Source organism: Caretta caretta, chromosome 5, assembly GCF_965140235.1.
Source record: "Caretta caretta isolate rCarCar2 chromosome 5, rCarCar1.hap1, whole genome shotgun sequence".
NCBI lineage: Eukaryota > Metazoa > Chordata > Testudines > Cheloniidae > Caretta > Caretta caretta.
In genome coordinates, this window is record NC_134210.1 from 123,003,554 (window position 1) to 123,024,686 (window position 21,133).

The 21,133-nt window shown below is 42.1% G+C and overlaps 1 protein-coding gene across 4 annotated transcripts in view; it reads right to left on the reverse strand.

Annotated features, from left to right (window-relative positions):
- The window catches only part of PALM2AKAP2 (PALM2 and AKAP2 fusion), a 388,058-nt gene extending 369,081 nt beyond the window's left edge, over positions 1 to 18,977 (reverse strand). For 2 of the 4 annotated variants that reach the window (XM_048849553.2, XM_048849551.2), the window contains exon 1: positions 18,640 to 18,975. In XM_048849553.2, coding sequence (XP_048705510.2) covers positions 18,640 to 18,684 — 45 coding nt within the window. In that variant the 5' untranslated portion in view covers positions 18,685 to 18,975. Of the gene's footprint in view, positions 1 to 18,639 lie in introns of all 4 variants that reach the window. The other 2 variants (XM_048849554.2, XM_048849555.2) reach the window with 2 other exon arrangements.
- Positions 18,978 to 21,133: the final 2,156 nt, after the last annotated feature.

Below are 21,133 nucleotides of genomic sequence, written 5' to 3' on the forward strand. Positions count from 1 at the left end.
TGATCTTAATAGCTATGAAAAAAGCCTTTTTGTAGAGCTTGTAAATTGAGCAGATTTACTTTGGAAACCACTGAAAGACAATAAACCTGGAACCCCATGATGTCCTTTTTACAGTTTCTTTTCAGAGAATAAATGCCCTTTAAAAGATTAAACCATTTCCTGACTACCCAAAATTATTTTCTTTTGAAGGGAATTGAACTACTTTTTAAATAAATACAAAAACTGATTGCGATCCTAGATCATGCACCAAATACATGCACTGTCTAGCCTTAAAATTATGAACAAATACAAGTACACTGAAACGAGATTCAATCTCTCAGCTTTTTTATTTGTTGTTGCAAGAATTAGTGGCAATGCAAATACCAAAGGAATTTCAAAGAGGAATTAATTCAGGGGAATCCTATGACCTGTGTTATACAAAAGGGAGGACTAAATGATCCCAGAGGTCACTTCTGGTGTTATAATCTATGAATCTAAGATCTAGTCAGGAAGGCAGCTCCCCGCTCTCCTTTAGGTATTTGTGATAACATTAACTTTCCCAGGAGAAATACAGAGCCCTGAACTCAAGTCTTGGCAGGTCAAACTCTTTCAGGTTACTTTCAAACTGTGTTTATACATTAAAATGGCTTTGACCACAAATCTCATGGCCTTTAGAACAAAGGCATTTCTTTGATGTAGCTTTCATATAGCTGAAACTAAGACCAGCAAGAAAGAAGACAGAAGGAAGAAGATGAGGAGAGGGGAAGGCAGGAAGGGAGAGAGAAAAAAAGAAGAGAAAAGTAGAAAAGAGAGATAAGAATGAATATATATTAACTACATATCCATGACTATCTCAAGAAAAGATAGAGAGGAAAATTAGAACACTTTCCTATTGTGATTTGAATGATCATCTCTTGGGAAACACTCAGATACTGAAGTAATGGGTGTCATTATGAAAACCTGGATGAACACACATGCATGTATTCTGTTTGTTCTGTACTCATGAATACTCAGTCTCTCACAGGCATACTTTTCAACCCATGTCATGCTATCTGAAATTATAGTCCTTTTTAAGCAGGAGGTACTTCCTAAGGAAAAAAACTGCAACAGACAGGCTTCCACCCAACTTGAATTCCAGCTTTGTTGCTCATGTTTACTAGACTTTATGCGCTGTCTGGAATTCTATACAGTGCACAGACATCTGGTGGCTGAATAATATAACTGCAAGTAAACATACCATTATACTGTTTATGATGGAAGATCTTAAACAGCTTTTTAAATATATAGTTTTAAAAAGAATTTCACTTTGCATGACTGGCTTGTGAAACGCTAACACGTAGGCCTGAGACAGCAGGTCAATAGTAAAGGCCACATCTAATCACTTTCCAAAATGTGATGTGCTTGGCATGAAGGCATGGAATGAGAAAAGGATCTTACTGTATTCCACACAGCAGCAAGGACTCAGCCGCTGCACTTTAACACATGTTGAAATGTCTCTTATATTTACGAACTGAGACACAGTCACAAAACCCCTCCGATTTTTTTTATAGCAATCAAATCTTTCCTAGCGCCTAGTGTTGGTTAATGTCTTATCAGAACCTGCTGCCCACCCCACCAAATATACTCAATTCCTACTCCAACCTAAAATGTACAATAAGGACCTTTGTGATGGGATGCACACACCTCACACTGGGCCAGAAGGGGTTAAAGGACAGTACTGGGCCCAGGGAGCCCCACCCTTCCAGTCCTGTGGAGCATGCGCCAACTGGAGAGAGGGCTAAAAAGGGAGCAACCCAGCTCAGAAGGGGAGAGGAGGACAGACCTACCCTGAAGGCTCCTGACAAGGGTGCCGGAGAAGCCTCCTGTGGGAATAGGACTGTATGCTGAGCCTGGTTAGGGCTGATGGTCTGGTTGTCTTTTCTTTTCTTTTCACCTTCTATTGGATGGGAAGATGAGGGAGAAGGGCAGGTGGAAGGAACTGACCCAGGGAGGGTATCTCAGAGGGCACCTTTGGGGGCCAAATGCTGTTGACCCTCCTAGGGCCCTGGGTCAAAGCAGGGTGGAGTGGGCCCTAGCTGTAGGGTCAACAGCATTTGGCCCCCACTACTGCAGGGGGGACCCAAGCCACCTGCCCACCTCTGAGTAAAAGAGGGCCTGGACTGCGAGACGTATCCACTAGGGGATGGTGCTAAGTGTGCTAACCACTAGGCTACCTAACCCACCGAGGACTCTATTACAGCCTGCAATGGAAAGATTCCCACTGCCTTCAGTGGGCTTTGGAGCAGGTCCTTCATGAATGACTCGGACACGAGCGAGACTGGGCAAAGAGCAAAGCTATTTTATCATCATCATTTATTATCATTCTGCCCGATATTCTGCTGCCAGTATAATTATATGCTCATCAGAAGGGCTCATTCCTACTCGATTTTCAAACTGAACCATTAAGGAAGTTTGCACTGGTTGAGCCTTTGCAGCTTTACACCTCACAGTACCAACAGAGAAACCACACCCTGGAATTCAAGTACTCGTTCAGCCAGGGCAAATGGAGGTTCTTGCTGGTTTTGTCTCCGTTTGCACGGTTTCCAGCTCACAGGTAAAATCCTTCTGTCAAAGAGAAGCTACGGGAAGAGCAACAAGGCACTGATGATGGGTTGAAAGTTTTTCCTAGGAAAATGCTTAAATGTTTCAGTTGTGGTCATCCCCCCCCGCCATGTGCACTAAAGTGGCAAAGGAGGAAAAATGCATAGAAAGTAGCACTGAAGGTGGGGGAAACAAGATTTTCAGTGGACCACATAAGTGAATGAGAACACATGAGAGCGTCTGGGTCCCGAGTGCTGTTCAAAATTTGGCCTTTTCATTCAGCTCTAGGTGGGAGTTGGGCTTCTTTGAAAACGTAGCGTGGGATGTACAACCCATGTTAGCGTGACCCTGAAATAATGGTCTGCATTACTAAAGTTACCTTTAAACTTCTGAAAATGGGTTGCAGAGGCACCCTTTGTCACCAAGCCACCGAGTGATCAAGACCACAAGCCAAAGTCTGGGAGTGACAGCAAAAAATACAAATGTATTTGTATTTAATATTTGATCTATTAAAAGGATGCCCAGAAATCACAGAACATCGACTAACAAAAATAAAACCACCGAGATGTCAACTCATTTAAAAAAGGAATCCATCTAGCCCTTAAGTAAAACTCATCCATTCAAGGTGTCATCCTTAGCTGAAAGCATGAGCAAAATCTGTAAGCCATGCAGCATGCCTTGAGGGTTAACATAATCTGGCCATGTCAGACCAATCCGGGAAAGTGAACAACACAGCCAAAGGCCTCACTCCTTATTTCTCGTCACTAGAAAATTACACTGAGTTAGAAGATGGTCTTCAGGAGTTGGGCTAACTAATATGTTGACAATGGCTTTTCAGTCAGTGCAGATAAGGGAAAGTCATGTTCAGGATTGTGCCAGCTGGCCATATGTAAATCCTTTGGGGGCAATAGCTGGCTCATAGCATGCTAACCATGGCCTATTTGAAATGACGGAAAAGCTGTAGTCAAGACTGTGCAACCCCCAGGCAAACCTGAGTTCTGTTCAGTGTGCCCAGGGGCATGTGCTTTTAGGGAGGATGGGAGCGAACCTGGGGAACATCTTCATTTCTTTTTAATTATAGGTAAGGATGGAGGTGGCACCACTTGGCAAACAAACTGATATGCAGGTGGAGATGCTGGAGGTGTTTACGCTTCGTTCCTGAAAACGATACTGAATCTATTGATATAATAGCACAGTGTCCAGCTTGCATATTTAGACAATAGGGTGGGGTGACAAAGACCCTGTAATGTTACCTGGAGGTATCATTCCCAGGGAAAATACCTGCCATTTGGTGCAATTTGATCCATTCCAAAGGCAATAACTTTGCTCTTTAGAAGTGTTTTTATGGCCCCCGGGGATATATCATCTCAGGCCACGATCATTTAGCAGAAGCAAGAGAAGGAGTGATTCCATCAGAGGCACAGAAGTGACCCCAACTCTACCTTCAGTTTGGTGGCAAAATTTTAACAAAGGGGTCCCAAGTACTCATTGCTGCTGTGCATACTTCCTCTCCCAGTACTGGCCCAATCTTAAGATAAATTTGAGATGAATTGGAATTAATTTGCAAACTGGATACAATTAATTTAGGCTTGAATAGAGACTGGGAGTGGATGGGTCATTACACAAAGTCAAACTATTCCTCAGACGTTCTTGTCAACTGCTGGAAATGGCCACCTTGATTATCACTACAAAAGGTTTTCCCCGCCCCCCCCGCCACACTCCTGCTGGTAATAGCTCACCTTACCTGATCACTCTCCTTACAGTGTGTATGGTCACACCCATTGTTTCATGTTCTCTATGTATATAAATCTCCCCACTGTATTTTCCACTGAATGCATCCAATGAAGTAGCCCACGAAAGCTTACCCTCAAATAAATTGGTTAGTCTCTAAGGTGCCACAAGTCCTCCTTTTCTTTTTGCGAATACAGACTAACACGGCTGCTACTCTGAAACCTGTCAATGGCTATACAGGTAATAAAGGGCTGGATCCAAAACCTAATGAGTCTTTGGATCAGGCCCCATAGACAACACACAGTACAATGGATTCCCTACTCTGATACAGGTTCCTTGGTGCTACTGTAATAATAAATACTAATAACAACTATGTGTATATATTCAAAAACATTTCTCTTTTGAGTATTGTGCAGCAGATAATTTAATTAAGGTAGGTGGTAACTGGATACGTGGACCTTGCAGCGTACGGCACTCGGTTGGTTAATCTGATGATAACTTTTGTAGTACTGTCCACTCCCAAGTAATCTACGCTTTACAATCGCTCTCGCTGCTGTCATAAAGAGACGACAGCTGCGTGGCTTTCTGCAGAAGGCATAAAAGTTGCTAAATTGTTCCTTCTCTAACAATAAATTACATGGCAACCTTGCTTTTAATCTCTCTCCCTGAGTTTAACCTCTTGCCTTTGAACGCATAGTCATTCTTTATATAGACTTCAGTGCTTTATTTTACATAAAGCACTATACACCACTGTGTAGAAAATGAACACATCTGAAGCACTGATAGCTGAGTAATATAGTGTCCCTGATGGGTCTGGAAGCATCTGTATACAAACACCATATACATGGAACTTGGGGACTTTTTAATTTCACACCACCGGCTCCATACTCACCTCCTCTGGCTTAAACCCTCTGCCGATTGGCAGCTGCTCTATTTTTAAACCTTCTAGGTAGGCTCAATTCCACCCACCTAACTGTTCTCCGAGGATCCTGATAAACGAACTTGGCACACAAAGCGCTCAAAATAAAATCATCTGTGTAAACACATCAGAATGCTGGTTACATGCAACACCCTCAGCTTCACAGAGCCCTAAAGGGCAGCAGCTAATAGACTAGACCTGGCTCCCTCCAAAACCAGCCTCCCCGGCCGGATCGATTGTTTGCTTTTTTTGCACTGCAGAGAGTTTGTTTTTATTGGAGGGAGGGAGAACTCCTCACTTGCCTCCAGCACTGAACCCCACTGTAAGTCAGCTAAGTAACAAAAAGCATCTGTGCAAGAAGAACTGTATATTGCCACTGTGGTATTGCCAAAAGGTCATGCTCATTTCACTGCCATGAAACCATGTAGGCTGTGGTTAACCCTTGGAAGACAAATTATTTTAACAACATGGTTTTGTCAAATGCCTTTTCTACACCAGGAAAACTATGATCTGCATCAGTGATAGATCGGGGTCGCAATATTCCTAGATCTCAATTCTGAAAAACAACCCTGTTTGGAACAACACTTAAACATGTGCTTAACTTCCATTGTAGTCAACAGGACTTAAGCTAAGCATGTGCTTAACTGCTATCCTAAACAAGCAGTTTAATTCCTAGCTCTGCCCTGGGTTTAATTCCTAGCTCTGCTATGGGTTTGCTGGGTGACCTTGGGCATGTCACTTCCCTCCCTGTGCCTCAGTTTCCTCCTCTGTAAAATGGTGAAAATGGTGCAGGCCTCCTTTGTAAAGTGCTTTAAGATCTATGGATGAAAAGCACTATACTTACAGGCTTAAGAGGTAAGTATTATTATTATAATTATTTTATTGAGCATGTGGTTAAGTGCTTTTCTGAATTAGAGCTCTAATCCAGATGCACCAAAGCGAAAACGTCTCTGTCTTGATGGTGTCTGCACTTTGCCTGGACTTGGTCAATAAATCTTGCTAATTTGCTCTGATTGCAAATCAGGCTGTGCTCACAAAATCAGCACAAGGTTTGATATGATGGATGGTCTCTGCCACAGACAGAACTAACCCTGGAAGAGGAAGGGCGCTGCAGGTCAGGATTGACAGGGTGCTGTTGCCCCACAGGTTGCCCCAGCCTTGAAATTAATAGGCAGCAGGTTTAAAACAAACAAAAGGAAGTATTTCTTCACACAACACACAGTCAACTGGTGGAACTCCTTGCCAGAGGATGTTGTGAAGGCCAAGACCATAACAGGGTTCAAAAAACAACTAGATAAATTCATGGAGGATAGGTCCATCAATGGCTATTAGCCAGGATGGGCAGAAATGGTGTCCCTAGCCTCGGTTTGCCAGAAGCTGGGAGTGAGCGACCGGAGATTGATCCCTTGATGATTATCTGTTCTGTTCATTCCCTCTGGGGCACCTGGCACTGGCCACTGTTAGAAGACAGGATACTGGGCTAGATGGACATTTGGCCTGACCTAGTAGGGCCATTCTTATGTTCTTGTCTCACTATATTCCTCTGCGTCCATCATGTTTAGCCATTACAACCCTGAAGTAAAGCACAGTACCTCCAGACAGCGAAGGCAGAATTACACCTAGTAGTAGAGATTCTCACCATTTTCCAAAAATTCAAATCTTCATCACTCTCTTTTCACAGAACATTTAGAAAAAAATTCACCAAAATCTTTCACCAGTTTTCACCCACCTTTACCTAAAGTTATTTAAAATGGAGACTGTATTAAACTGAGGGCAAGTTTTGCAGATCCTGGATTGATTTCTATCAAATCCTTTCATGCAAACAATACTAGGGCTGTGATCTTAGGCTAGCGTAGGCCTAAACTGTGTGCTAGTGATGGGTGAAATTTAGATGGTATTGTATGGCTAAATCCTGGAGATTTGGCTCTATCTGGAAACTGGGTTGGAAAATTCCTGTGAGCTGGTTTGTTTCTACTGCTTCCTAGCTTGTATGAAAAATGCGACAGCAGTATTTTCGCGTCGTATGTCCATTTTTGCTGCTGCGTGTGTAAACGTTTTTAAAAGCATAATACAAATTCAAAACCAGCAAAGTTAACCTTACTTTTTCAAACCCCACAACAGTTTTGGGTTGTTGTAGGATTAAGATTTGGGCAAAGGTTACAGGGTTTGTTATTCAATCCAAACATCCTTGGTGCTTCACAGAATCCAGAAACCAGGATGATATATTGTCTTGGTCCTATGGCTGTTTTCTGGGGAAATCTTGCCTGTGAAGCCAGCCAACGGATGCTATGTGTTACATTTCATGGAGATGCGCTCTGAAGGAAGACTCATCATACTTTATGCAAGTGCAGACATAACACTTCCTCTCCTACATTTAATTCCCACCGAGGCGCACTGGCTTGGGCTTAGGCAGAGCATTATTCATTGAGCTATGGTTTGTGATGGCAGTATGGTATACACACACCAAACCCATTCTTGGAATATCTGTAACAGGATATGGGCTCCATGACATGCTTTTAACACCATCATGCATTCCTCATGAGAGAGTACCTCAGAAGGCTGTTATATTCCCAATGGCAATCCAGCTTCACTTCTTTGGACATCAAAAAAATCACACACATCTCACAAAAGGGCCACTCCCGAGACATAAAAAAATACAAATACAGAACATCTTCTGTTCCTAAGGTTGTCCTGGACAAAACAAATTTATGGCTTGAAACCCGGGGTTCTAGAAGGCTAGTTAGGATTAATCGGAGCAGTGAATGCACGTTGAAAACATGACAATGAGAGAAAAGAAGGCCAGAGAAAAATGGGTTAAAATGTGTAGCTGTGAGAGTCAGACTAAACGTCATTGCTACTTTGAGGGAGGGGGTGTGTACTCATAGAATCATAGCAGATTAGGGTTGGAAGAGACCTCAGGAGGTCATCTAGTCCAAGCCCCTGCTCAAAGCAGGACCAACACCAACTAAATCATCCCAGCCAGGGCTTTGTCAAGCTGGGCCTTAAAAACCTCTAAGGATGGAGATTCCACCACCTCCCTACTTTGCAGCCCTGATCCAGGAAAGCACTTAAGCATGTGCTCAACTTTAGGCATGGGTTTAAAACCCTTGGAAGTCACTGGGACTTAAGCACATGCTTAAAATAAAGCATATGCCTAAGTGCTGTCCTGAGTAGAACTTGCTTTCCTAAATCACAGCCTGAGGAACCAGCTTATGATTGATCATGACTAGGCCACATTAATGATTAAGCGAAACTGCCAATTTAGGTCATATGACCTCAACCCCTGGGACTCAAATTTTTATGTATAGCAATGTATTCTAAAATGCCTTGCAAATTTGATAAGAAAAGTGAAAAGAGAATGAACTCAGGCACAAAATCTACTCACCCAGTTTTCAGCAGGATGTAATAGGGGATGATGATGAAAAAAAAAAGTATTTTGCTAGCCCATTAGAAAAGTTACTTTACTTGGATGAACAGAAATTTGCAAAGCTGAAAAATGACACTCTGCAGAAATCTGAATTGTGTGTAGGTATGAAAAGGTTATTCCTAAAAAATCAGATTCAGAATATGAATTCCAGACTAGAAAAAAAATCACTGATTCCACTGGTATTTCACATTTAACTAGAGGGAATCTCTCAAACCAACAGAATCTTCAAAACAGAATTAACTTTTTTTTTTTATAGTGCAGCCACCGCATATCTTTCTACATTTTACATCTCTATACACAATCAATCTGACCTATATTTCTGGAAAACCCCAATAATTTTATGAATGTTATTTTAAAGAGCAATGTATTCTTAACTTTAATTCCACTTTAAGGCTCAGGGTGCCTAAAAGCTACAGGCTAGGCTGGCAAAGCATATACATTCTCATGTGCAGTTCACTCAGGCTACCAGTTCATATAATCCCTTGAACACAAGGGAAGATGTGAGCTCCACCATCATAGTTTGTAGGGTTTGTAATTATCATGAGCATTACTGATGAAACAGTCTCACTGAAGTTACAAGCCCATAGATTTATAGATTTTAAGGGCAGCGGGATCCATTAGGTAACGTAGCCTGATCTCCTGTACAACACAGGGCCTAGAATGTCATCCAGTTACCCCTGCACTGAGCCCAATAACTTGCATATGACTAAAGCATATCTTCAAGGTAACCAGTCTTGATTTGAGGATGTCCAAGATTGATACAGATTGCTCTGTATGACTGTCCTGTCCTCAGTGTTATTAACCATTCCACCAATCTTTGTGTATCCACACATTTTATCAACAGTCTTCGTATATTCACGTCCAGATTATTGATAAAAATATTGAACAGTGTCAGACCTAGTTCTGATCCCAGCACACACACACTAGAAACATCTCATTCGATGGTATGCCCAGTTTTTGAGATTGGTCAAATAGCCAGTTCCTAATCTATTTAACATGTGCTTTACGGATATTGTTTAGTACTAAATCTTTAATCAGAATGTTGTGCAGGACCAAGTCAACTGCCTTACAAAAATCTAAGTGTAATGTATCAATACAGTGAACTTTATCAAACGTGTAATTGCATCAAAAAATATCATGTTGTTTGACAAGACCTATTTCCCATAAAACCAGATTGACTGGTACTAATTATATTCCCATCCTATAAACTCTTTGAGGCCAGTCCCTATATGGGGATCTGCCCTCATGGACTCCTGCTGCAATCCATAGGATTCCACACAAGTACAGGAATTGTGCCAGTGGATCCCACCGCTGGATTGAAGTTCACTGCCTTCTCAAGTAGGTGAGCATGACAAGACAAAACAAAACAAAACCCCTCCCCTCCGCACTGTAATAAAACACACACACACACATACACACACTCACAAATCAAAGGAAGAGTTAAGGTCAGTAATATAAAGCAAAGCTAACACCCTCATCGAAAAATCCTATTGAATAAGGATGAAATAAATAGTGGTCTATAGAAATGCAACGATGTTCTGAATGAAATTACTCTAAAAATCGATCAAATTGAAGAGAAAATGGTAACCTCTCTCTAGTTCTTCTTTCTTTTTTTAAAGTATCCAGTAGAGATCTACAGCAGAAATTTCATCTTCTATTAAATTATAGAAGACGATTAAAAAAGCGAATAGAAAATTTATCATTGCTAAAGACTCAATCTTAACAGCACTTGCAAACAGGAATAATTCCATTTAGTCCAATGGAACTAATGGTATGCCAAATACTACTCACATGTACATATGTGTTTACAGAGTGGGAGCCTTAGATGGAGAGCTCACTGAGAGACTGCATTATAGTTTTACAGCTATTATATATTTTACCTATCCTCAACTAGGAAGTGTTGATGCATATACTGGTGGTCTGTGACCCAATCAGGAAATGCAATTGAGTAAGATGGCCAATATAAGGTGGTCTTTAGCCTAAAGCAGAGGGTGGATGGGGATAGAATTAAGTTTGAAAGTTTCATTGTGAATTTCCTGAGTTTCTAGCATTTAGGGTTTTTCAAACTCTCACAAGATCTTTATTCATAATTCTTATACAAATTAAAACATTCTTAATAGTGACATTTGGATTTTGAGACTGGCCACAAAGTGGTAGGTAGTTTTCAAGTATGCACAATATATCTTTCTATGTATACATATACACTGTATGTGTATATATATATATATATATATATATATATATATATATATATATATATATATAGCATCACTCTGTATCACTCCAGAGCAGTGGACGTGAACCGCGGACACTGGGAACTGTGGGTGGCCGTGCAAATGTAAACAAACTGTCTGGCAGCCCGCCAGCGGATTACCCTGATGGGCAGCGTTCGGCCCATGGGCCGCAAATTGCCCACCACTGCTCCAGAGACTATAGTATCTTGTCCTCCCACATACTAATTCATCCACCTTCCAACTAAGAGCCAGTGAGTCTAATCTGGACACACGGCAAACTCCAATATACCTACTCTAGAGTCCATTACTTTCACCCTTCAATATGTCTGCTCTAGACACATTATAGAGATTCCCCTTTTCCCTGTCCAATGTACATGTACCAGCCAGAGTCCCCAGAGAATCTCATACACTTGAGCAGGGGAGCTACTTCTGCTCCTCTCTTCACAGAAGGCAGAGAGGAGCTGATTGATGGGACACCACTGTGTGTCAGCCTTCTCTCACTTCAGGCAATTTAAAATTTGCAGCTCCCACCACCACCCGCCAACAACTTCGTCAAACCAGACAAGCAGCCCCATGTATATATGCACCCAGTGCATCTCCTCTTCCTTCTCCCATCCACTCTGGGTCCTGCATGCTGCACAGAAACCAGGCATCAGTGATCACCCAATGACCAATTTGAGGTTCCTTCTCAGCAGAGTGTTCAAATCACGCCTTTAATTTATCCTGATTCACTCACAAGACCTCAATATACCTGATATAGGCTGGAAGCATGGTTGCTGGTTCTATCATTAAGCAACTACATTTCACACGACTCACAGGGCATACTTGAATTTCATGTGACAACAGAGGAGCATCTCCAATCGATAGCAGGGACAAGAGGGAAAAAGACAAGGTTGGTGTGGGGATTTACAAAACCACCACCACTCTGGGTCAGACCAATGGTCCATCTAGCCCAGTATCCTGTTTTCCAACAATGGCCTGTGACAGGTGCTTTAGAGGGATTGAACAGAACAAAGCAATTATTGAGTGATCCATCCCAAGTCGTCCACTCCCAGCATCTGGCAGTCAGAGCCTTAGCCATCTTGGCCAACAGTCACTGATTAACCTATCCTCTATCTTTTTTGAACCCAGTGATGCTTTTGGCCTTCACAACATCCCCTGGCAATGAGTTCAACAGGTTGACTGTACGTTGTGAGAGAAGTACTTCTTTTTGTTTGTTTTAAACCTGCTGCCTATTAATTTCATTGGGTGACCCCTGGTTCTTGTGTTATGTGAAGACATAAATGACACTTCCTTATTCAGTTTCTCCACACCATTCACGATTTTATATAGACTTCTATCATATTCCCCCTTAGTCATCTCTTTTCTAAGCTGAACGGTCTCTGTCTTTTTAATCTCTCCTCATAAGGAAGCTGTTCCATAACCGAATCATTTTTGTTGCCATTCTCTGTACCTTTTCCAATTCTAATACATCTTTTTTGAGATTGGGCCACCAGAACTGCACCCAGTATTCATAGTGTGAGCGCACCATGGATTTATATAGTGGTATTATGATATTTACTGTCTTCTTATCTCTCACTTTCCTAATGGTTCATAACATTCTTTTTTTTTTTTTTGACTGCCACTGCACATTGAGCGGATGTTTTCAGAGAACTATTCATAATGACACCAAGATCTCTTTCTTGAATGGTAACAGCCAATTTAGACCCCATCATCTTGTATGTATTATTGGGATTATGTTTACCAATGTGCATTACTTTGCACTTATCAACACTGGTTTTCATTTGCCATTTTGTTGCCCACTCTTCCAGTTTTGCAAGATCCCTTTGTAACTCTTTGCAGTTAGCTTTGGACGTAGCTACCTTGAGTGATTTTGTATTGTCTGCAAACTTTGCCATCTCGCTGTCTATCCCTTTTTTCCAGATCATCTATTAATATGTTGAACAGCACTGATCCCAGTACACATCTTTGGGGGACCCCATTATTTACCTCTCCATTCTGAAAACTGACCATTTATTCCTACTCTTTGTTTCCTGTCTTTTAACCAATTACTGATTTATGAGAGGACCTATCCTCTTATCCCATGACTGCTTACTTTGCTTAAGAGCCTTTGATGTGGGACCTTGTCAAAGGGAAGGTCTACACTGAAAACACTGCTGCAGTGCAACTGTGCCGTAGTGCTTCAGTGATGATTCTACTATGCCGATGGGAGAACTTCTTCTGTCAGCGTAGTTAATTTCCTCAATGAGAGGTGGTAGCTACGTAGATGGGAGAAGCCCTCCCGTTGACATAGTGCTGTCTACACATGGGGTTAGGTCATTTTAACTGTGTTGCTCAGCAGTGTGGATTTTTCACAGCCCTGAGCAATGTAGTTATACCAGCATAAGTTTATTGTGTAGACCTGGCCAAAGGCTTTCTGAAAGTCCAAATACACTATATCAACTAGATGCCCCTTATCCATATTTGCTGAGAACCTCAAAGAATTCTAACAGATTGGTGAGGCATGATTTCCCTCTACAAAAACCATGACTCTTTGCCAACAAACCATGCTCATCTATGTGTCTGATAACTCTGTTGTTTACTACAGTTTCAATCAATTTGCCTTGTACTGAAGTTAGGCTTACCATCCTGTAATTGCAAGGACTGCCTCTGGAGCCTTTAAAAAAAACCAACCAGTGCTGCATTAGCTATCCTCCAGTCATATGATACAGAGGCTGATTTAACCAATATATTACTTACCACACCTAGCAGTTCTGCAGTTTTGTATTTGAGTTCCTTCAGAATGCTTGGGTGAATACCATCTGCCTTGGTGCTTTATTGCTGTTTAATTTATCGATTTGTTCCAAAGCCTTCTCTATCGACACCTCAACTGGGGATAGTTCCTCAGCTTTGTCACCTAAAAAGAATGGCTGAGTGTGGGTATCTCCCTTGTAGCCTCTGCAGTGAAGACTGATAGCAAAGAATTAATTTACCTTCTCTCCAATGGCTTTATCTTCTTTGAGTGCTCCTTTAGTACCTTGATTGTCCAGTGGTCCCACTGATTGTTTTGCAGGCTTCCTGCTTCTGATGTACTTAAAAAGTGTGTTGCTGTTAATGTGTGTGTCTTTTGCTAATTGCTCTTCAATTTTTTTTTTTTGGCCTGCCTAATTATACTTTTACCCTTGACTTGCCAGAGTTTATCTTCCTTTCTATCTTCTTCCATAGGATTTGACTTCCGATTTTTAAAAGATCCATTTTTTGCCTTTAACCACCTCTTTTATTCTGTTTAGCCATGGTAGCATTTTTTGGTCCTCTTACTATATTTTTTTTTTATTTGGGGTATGCATTTATCTTGAGCCTCTCTCATTGTGATCTGAATTGCAATCATTTTTGCCTGGCAGTTTATACATGGAATATATATATAAGCAAATGCATATACATTTATATCATTACACGATGATGACAACCATGTCATAGATTGTGGAACCATGTAATAAATTTCAGAGCTACACGATTAATTTATCCACCATGTGATATATTACTAGCCTCACCTGTTCTCTACCCACTAAATCCACCTCCTCTGGGATGACTAACATTCCAAACTTCTGAGCAGCATAAGGCAGCCATCATTATTTAAAATGCCACAAAAATGTTTCCTTCTTTCATCCAAATTTTACCAGTCCCTCTTCACAAAAAATGCACTAATCCAAGACCAAGGATTAGCGTTATTCAATAAAGTCTGAAATCTGCTGAACTATATAAATCTCCTGTTCTAGCTCATATAAGCAGAAATCCATCCTTTCAACCTCTTGCTTTATAAAGTACCTCCATACCATACATACTGCATACATTTCTGCTTCATTTGTGTTAGAAGACAGCTTGTGTTAAGCAATCGATTTTTGTCAGTCCCTTGAATAGTTGCTTAGATAGGACTCAATGTACATATGTACGTTGTGACAAAGCTCTGTCCTTGTCTCCGTAGGTCCCGTGTTTCCTGGTGGATTTCGCCAGTCTCAGAGGCTCACTGTGACCCTCCACATAACCCTTCTCTCTCTAGAGACAAGGGTCACCGTCTACTGAGCCATTTTCATCATAAGCCAGCAAGGGAGGTGAGGAGAAGTTATCCTTCCTTGCACAGTCTCTGTTGTCTCCCAGTCTTAGTGATTAATCAGGGGGCAAAGTGGGGGGGAGTACGGGCCCACCCTGTACTCCGGGCTCCAGCCCAGGGATCCTAATAGTATCAGCTATGGTAGCTGACCTTTTAGAAACAGGACATCTACAATTCCCTGGGCTACTTCCCCCACAGCAGCCCTCACTTCCTCACACTCCACTTTACCCTTACCTCAGGGCCTCCTTCCTTGTGCCTGGTATGGTGTGTACTACTCAGCCTCTCCAACAGCGCAACTTCCTCCCACACCCACCTGACTAACTGGGAAGCTTTTAACTAGTTTCAGCCAGCCCCTGATTGGCTTCAGGTGTCCCAATCAACCTAGCCTTCTCCCTGCCTTCTGGAAAGTTTTTAATTGGCCCCAGGTGTCTTAACTGACCTGGAGCAGCTGCCATTTCACTTATCCGGGTACCAGGGATTTGTTTAGCCTGGAGCTAATATACCCATCTCCCACTACTTTTCTATAGCCATCTGGCCTTGCCCCATCACAACGTATAAAAATACATGATGGTATAGCGTGGTATAAAGGTTTTATCACGGTCTGTTTGGGAAGACCATGTTACTCACAAGTTGCAAAAATCACACAGAAGTTCTATCAAAGGAGTGCTAAGAAAAGTTTCACATCACTCCAGATCATCCTGTGTTCTCACTATGCCACAAACAGTATTTTACAGAGAAAAACGGTTTCAGAAATGTTGTAGAGAATTAAAAAAAGTTATCTTACCATTATGTGGCCCCTATCCCCATAGTATCTGAGCACCTTACAACCTTTAATGTAGTTCTCCTCACAACAACCTGTGAGGAAGGGCAGTGTTATAATCCCCATATCACAGGTGGGAAACAGAGCAAAGTGACTTGCCCAAGGACTTGTGGCAGAGTAGGGAATTGTACCTGGTCTACCAAGTCCTAGACTAGTGCCTTAACAAATAGACACTCTTTCCTCCCAAAATTGTACTCCTACCCTGCTCACAATGTAGGGTCAGAGCCATAGAAATTTGTTTCTAACTGTGAGAGCTCACAGGTTTAAAACTGCAATTAATTTGATAGATAGGAAACGATCAGGTTTCTGGCAAGAATATTCACAATTCCAAATTTGAAATTTGTGTTCCTTCAATATTCTGCAATAATCACTTCAACGTCACTCTTTCTGTGAATGTTCCACACAGTAAATTTGTTTACGGGATTGTCCATCTAAGCAATCACAAAAGGGGTGTGATCATAGTCCAAGTGAATTTGTTTAGAAACTGTAATGACCGTGCAAGGAATTTTGCTCCCAGCATTCACACAGCTCCAGTAATAATGCACAGTAGTAGGTCTTTGCCCACCTGAAACAAACACTGGAACTTGGTGAAAATATTTTCTCCTGACTTTTCCAGTGAGCTGAACTGAAATCCTCTTTTCTGAGGCACCATCTAAGTTCGGCTGATCCTCCTAATCATATTGGATAGGCCCAGCAAATCAGGAACATAGGAGAAATGCTCTGTGACTTATGCCACGTGACCCATCCTGATGAACCACGCTCACATTCGAAACACACTCTGATTGACATTCTGATAACATTTACAAATATTCAGCTGGAGCAGTAAAGTTCCCCAAAAGCTAATATGGACAACTTGTGGACATGCAGAACCTCTGAACAAACCACTGCGGGCTTGGGGTGCAGTCCGAACACAAAGCAAGACCAAATTTGAATACTTTTGTGGTTCAAGTTGAACTGTGTTCAATCTACTTTGAGTCACTGATCACATTCTTCTTCACCACCAGTGTCTTCAGCTAAAAGCACGCCATAATGTAGTGTATACAGAACATAGGGGTCCAGATCCATCATTGCCTGCCCTTTGTCCAGTCATTTACCGAATTATCAGGTAAAAATGTTACTCCCACTTTGTAGCGAGGATACGACGTGCAGGGCAATGGAAAGAACCTGGCTCAAAGGCTTGGGCTGGTGCCATTCTTAGGCACACCCTTTCTTATGTACAGTACCACCCACTACTGGGAACAGGGAACACTGGTTAGCCCTGAATAACTCAATGATGGCATGAAGCAGCGGTAATACAAAGACAAAGAAGGATTTTTAAGATCCTCATATATAATTGCAATACATTTTGGAGCAATGCAGCGTAAATTCTCCAAGTTTGGCAGCACAAAGCCTCCAGGAAGAATATGTGAGTGGGGAAAGCTGAGAATTAACCCTTTCATGGCCTAAAGGAGCACTATTAATACTTTGATGAAAGGAACTGTTAATGCCTCGACCTGTAGAATACTTTGGCCCACTATTTCTTTTTAAATCAGCTACTTCTCTCTGTTAAAACATTCAACACGTTAACCCATAATATCTTCCCCCTCTCCCTTAAATGGAAACATCTGATCTTTTCCAGGAAACATTTTAGAGGAACAAGTATGTAGTTTATAATATTTCTGGTTATTTTAAATATACACAGGCCTATTAGCAGATTAACGGACCTAAGAAAAACAACTTGGTACGGCAGCAGCAGCCATTCCTCTGTCTACAAAGGAAATGGATAACCCAGCTGTGGCTAAGCTATAGTGAAACACAACATCTGTTGATCATTGGCAACACGCTGGCAGGGGCTCCTAAAATGCAAGCGGGCTCAGTCGGTTTGTGCCTCTTCACTTCAGACCTGAAACATTCAGCCGCCTGCACACACTGCACCATCCGACCCCACAGATTTGCTGAATTAGCATGTCGACCATCCCAACCCCCCCCCAAAACTTACCTAAATGTCATATTGAACACGGGCAAGGTTATGTGGGCTTAGTGGGTGGACAAAGGTCATGGAAATATGGCGCTTTTGATATCATTTATTCGCTTTAATAATAGCGACCTGATGTTTTCCACTGTAAGCACAATTATATTTTTGAAAAAACTGGGGCCAAATCCTCAGCTGCTCTCATTGGCTGTAGCTCCGCTGAAGTCAAATGGCGCTATGCCCATTTGCATCAGCTTAGACTCTAGCTCCCTGTGTGGCTGATTTTAATATCAAGGAGGAAAATAAAAGTTTAGACTAAAATGGGCCACAATTCTGCACTAACTTTGCCCCAGCAGCCCCCATGGGCATAAGTCATTGGAGAATTTCGCTGAAGGCATTTGAAAAAGCTAGTTAAAAATGATTAGCAATCACCTGCCTTCTTGACTTGATTCTGTTGGCTTTTTTAAAAAATAAGAATTATTTTCTTCAGTAAAAGCCTCCCTGCACTTGAGCCCTCTAGTTTAACTTCTTATTCTGCTTAGCTAACGCTCCAACAGCGTGAGAATATTTTTTAAAGCAAACTACTGATGCTCTCTTCCAACCACCTCCCTCCCCATTTATTCCTCCTGTTCTTCCCTTTCATCTGTCTTATAAGCATGCCACCATTCATGGGTTTGGCACACGTCAGGATGAGAGAGCATCCTAACTCTCCTCATTACCAGCGAAATCACATAAAAACAACCTTTAATCAGTTGTTTGATAAGGAGGAAAAGGGAGAACTCTCTGCTGAAAACTTCTCCAAAACCACCCTGTCTAAATGCTGCCCAGCTACTGTGCAGGAATCCTTGGACTTCATCACTCACAGCTCCCTATTCACAGACAAAAGAGCAAGTAAAATGAAACTGACTTACTGCTATGGCTTGCAGCCTTTCCTTGTGCAATTCTGCCTCCGCCATCCTGGAGAAAAGGACACAGAGGGAAAAAAAAATAAAACAAAACAAAGCGCTGCAGTCACCCAGGGAAGCTGAGTTACACCACAGAGTATTTGCAAAGAAAGCTGTGCTCTTTTACAGGAGTCAACCCCTTTTGGAGGCGCTGCAGACTGGCTTACGAGAGGATCATTTTAGAAACTGGACCAGTGCCTGCCTGCCTGTCTCCCAGCTGGACTGCTAACTGCATTTCATTGCTGCTTCTGTGCGCTGTTGCTGTCACACAAGCCATGTATGTGCTCCAAAAGCAGCTGAGCATAGGGATCGCTCGCATGGCTGTAATTTTTTCCCTTGACGTCTCAGCTCATTTGCTCCTCCTATGGAGTGTTGGGTCATGACAGGAGCTCGACATCAATAGTGTGCATAGTAATCAGAACCTGCATGAATGCAGCAGAGACAGCTGTACCACAGCATGCCCTTAAAACAGGGGCTCCAGGGCGAGGGGGACAGAAGGAATTCACCAATCCGGAGCTTTTCAAGAGTGAGCCATGGCAAACCTGAGGTCTAAACGGGTTTGGCTAGAGAAAAGGAGATTGTTTTAGCGACTAGAGAGAAACAATACATAGGTAGACATTCAGAGTATAGCACGAGAGTGTGACTCTGCCATTATAATATGGCATGTTTAAAGAGGGGACTCTTCAGGAGCCTAGCTCAGAGGGTAGGGAATACGATGAAGCCCACATACTGTATATACAGATCACACACACAGAACCACTATCTTAAAGAAAGTTAAGGTTGCAAAGTCAAGCACTCAAAAGTGGGGGCAAAGTATGCAATAATGTCATTAACGACTGTATCATAATGCCGATGCTCCAGGAGACTGAATTAAAATTGTGCAGGCAGCCTTAATTCTCGCGATTCCTAATTTTCGCATACTTGGCTTTGCAACCATTCGACATAGGAAATTACACACGTAATATAAAACTAGGTTTAAAAAAAGAAAAGAAAAGAAAAGAAAATCGGACAAAAAAATGGAAATTCCATTGTGCAGCATCCATACTGCTGCTCCCCCATCCCACGATTCATCAGCAGGCCACAGACCTCTGCCACTTGAGCTAATGGAGTAACTGATAGCATCAGTAAGTTGGCATCCTCTATGTGGACCAGCATCAGAGAGGGATGAGACACATATTTTGCCCCTGAGTTTCACATATATTTGCGGACAGCAGAGGAATTCTGAGACGTAAAAAAAAAAATGAAATAAAAATTCAGCTTGTGGCAAACTTCCCGCATGGAAAATTTCAGCCCAAACAATTAAAATCTTGCAAAGTTAAAAGCAGCTGAAAACAGGTTCTTATAATGGGAAATGTCAGGCAGCCTTAAGCATAGGCCACATTACCAGCTCTGCCTATGGTAGATCTGCTCTTTGAGCAGGGGTGTGATTTCCAGCTCAGATGGACATACACTTGCTACCTCTGATTAAGCTAGTGCACTAAAACTAGAATGTAGCCCTGGCAGCTCGACCAGCAGGAGGGGTTAGTGGCCTCGAGTATGTACCCGTCTGAGACCGTGGGCCCGTACTCAGGGCAGGAAGTTTGCTTGCTAGCCCACTCATGCGGCCACAGCTACAGTCCAATTTTAAGGCACTCGCTCAAAGAAAGCGATCATGAGTAGGTCTTCCCGAGCTGGGAATCAAACCCCCCTGCCCCCAAGCTTGAAATGTAGACATGCACTCCATCACATTTAAGGGCATGTCTGCACATGTGTCTTGGGTATGCATGTCTTTTCTTTTGAGTACTTACAACCTGGAATAACAAAAATAGGCAACAGAGTAGGTGCCTCAATTTTTGGATGACCAGCTAGTTTAATTATTAGAAGTGCTGAGCACCTGCAACACAGTGACAGCTCAGGGTGCTTGAAACCTCTGAAATCACACCTGAGATGTACTCAGACACCTGAGATGGGCCCAAAACGGAGGCAGGCAAATTTGATGGCCACCGCTGAAATTGTGCCTGATCACTGCACGTGAAAAGGTGCACTTCGCTTTTAGAAAAGGTATCAGAGGCGGTGGCATGTACACACTGTGCTTCAAGATTAAATGCTCCTTATTAGAAAGGGTCTAGAACAACACAGTAAACAGAAGCATAACTTTTTGCTTAGCCGTAGCTCTATGAAATATAGCCCTTCAGATGGGAAAATGCACTGAACATGAGATACTCTTGGTAACTTATACCCAACGGGCAAGGTTTTACTGCCCTCTCCCTTAAAACCCAACATTATTTACCTACAGAGGTTACCTTTCAAACAGGTGACAGACACTTGGTGGGGAATCAGTCAGTAATTCCAGTTTAATATGGGACTTGTTCCTGTTCAAACAATCTTAGCTATTAAGCACAACTCGGGATCTTGGAAAATTCAGTAATTTTTTAATTCTTCAAGCCCTTTCAGCATCTTGTTTTTCTCCAGAATCTCATCC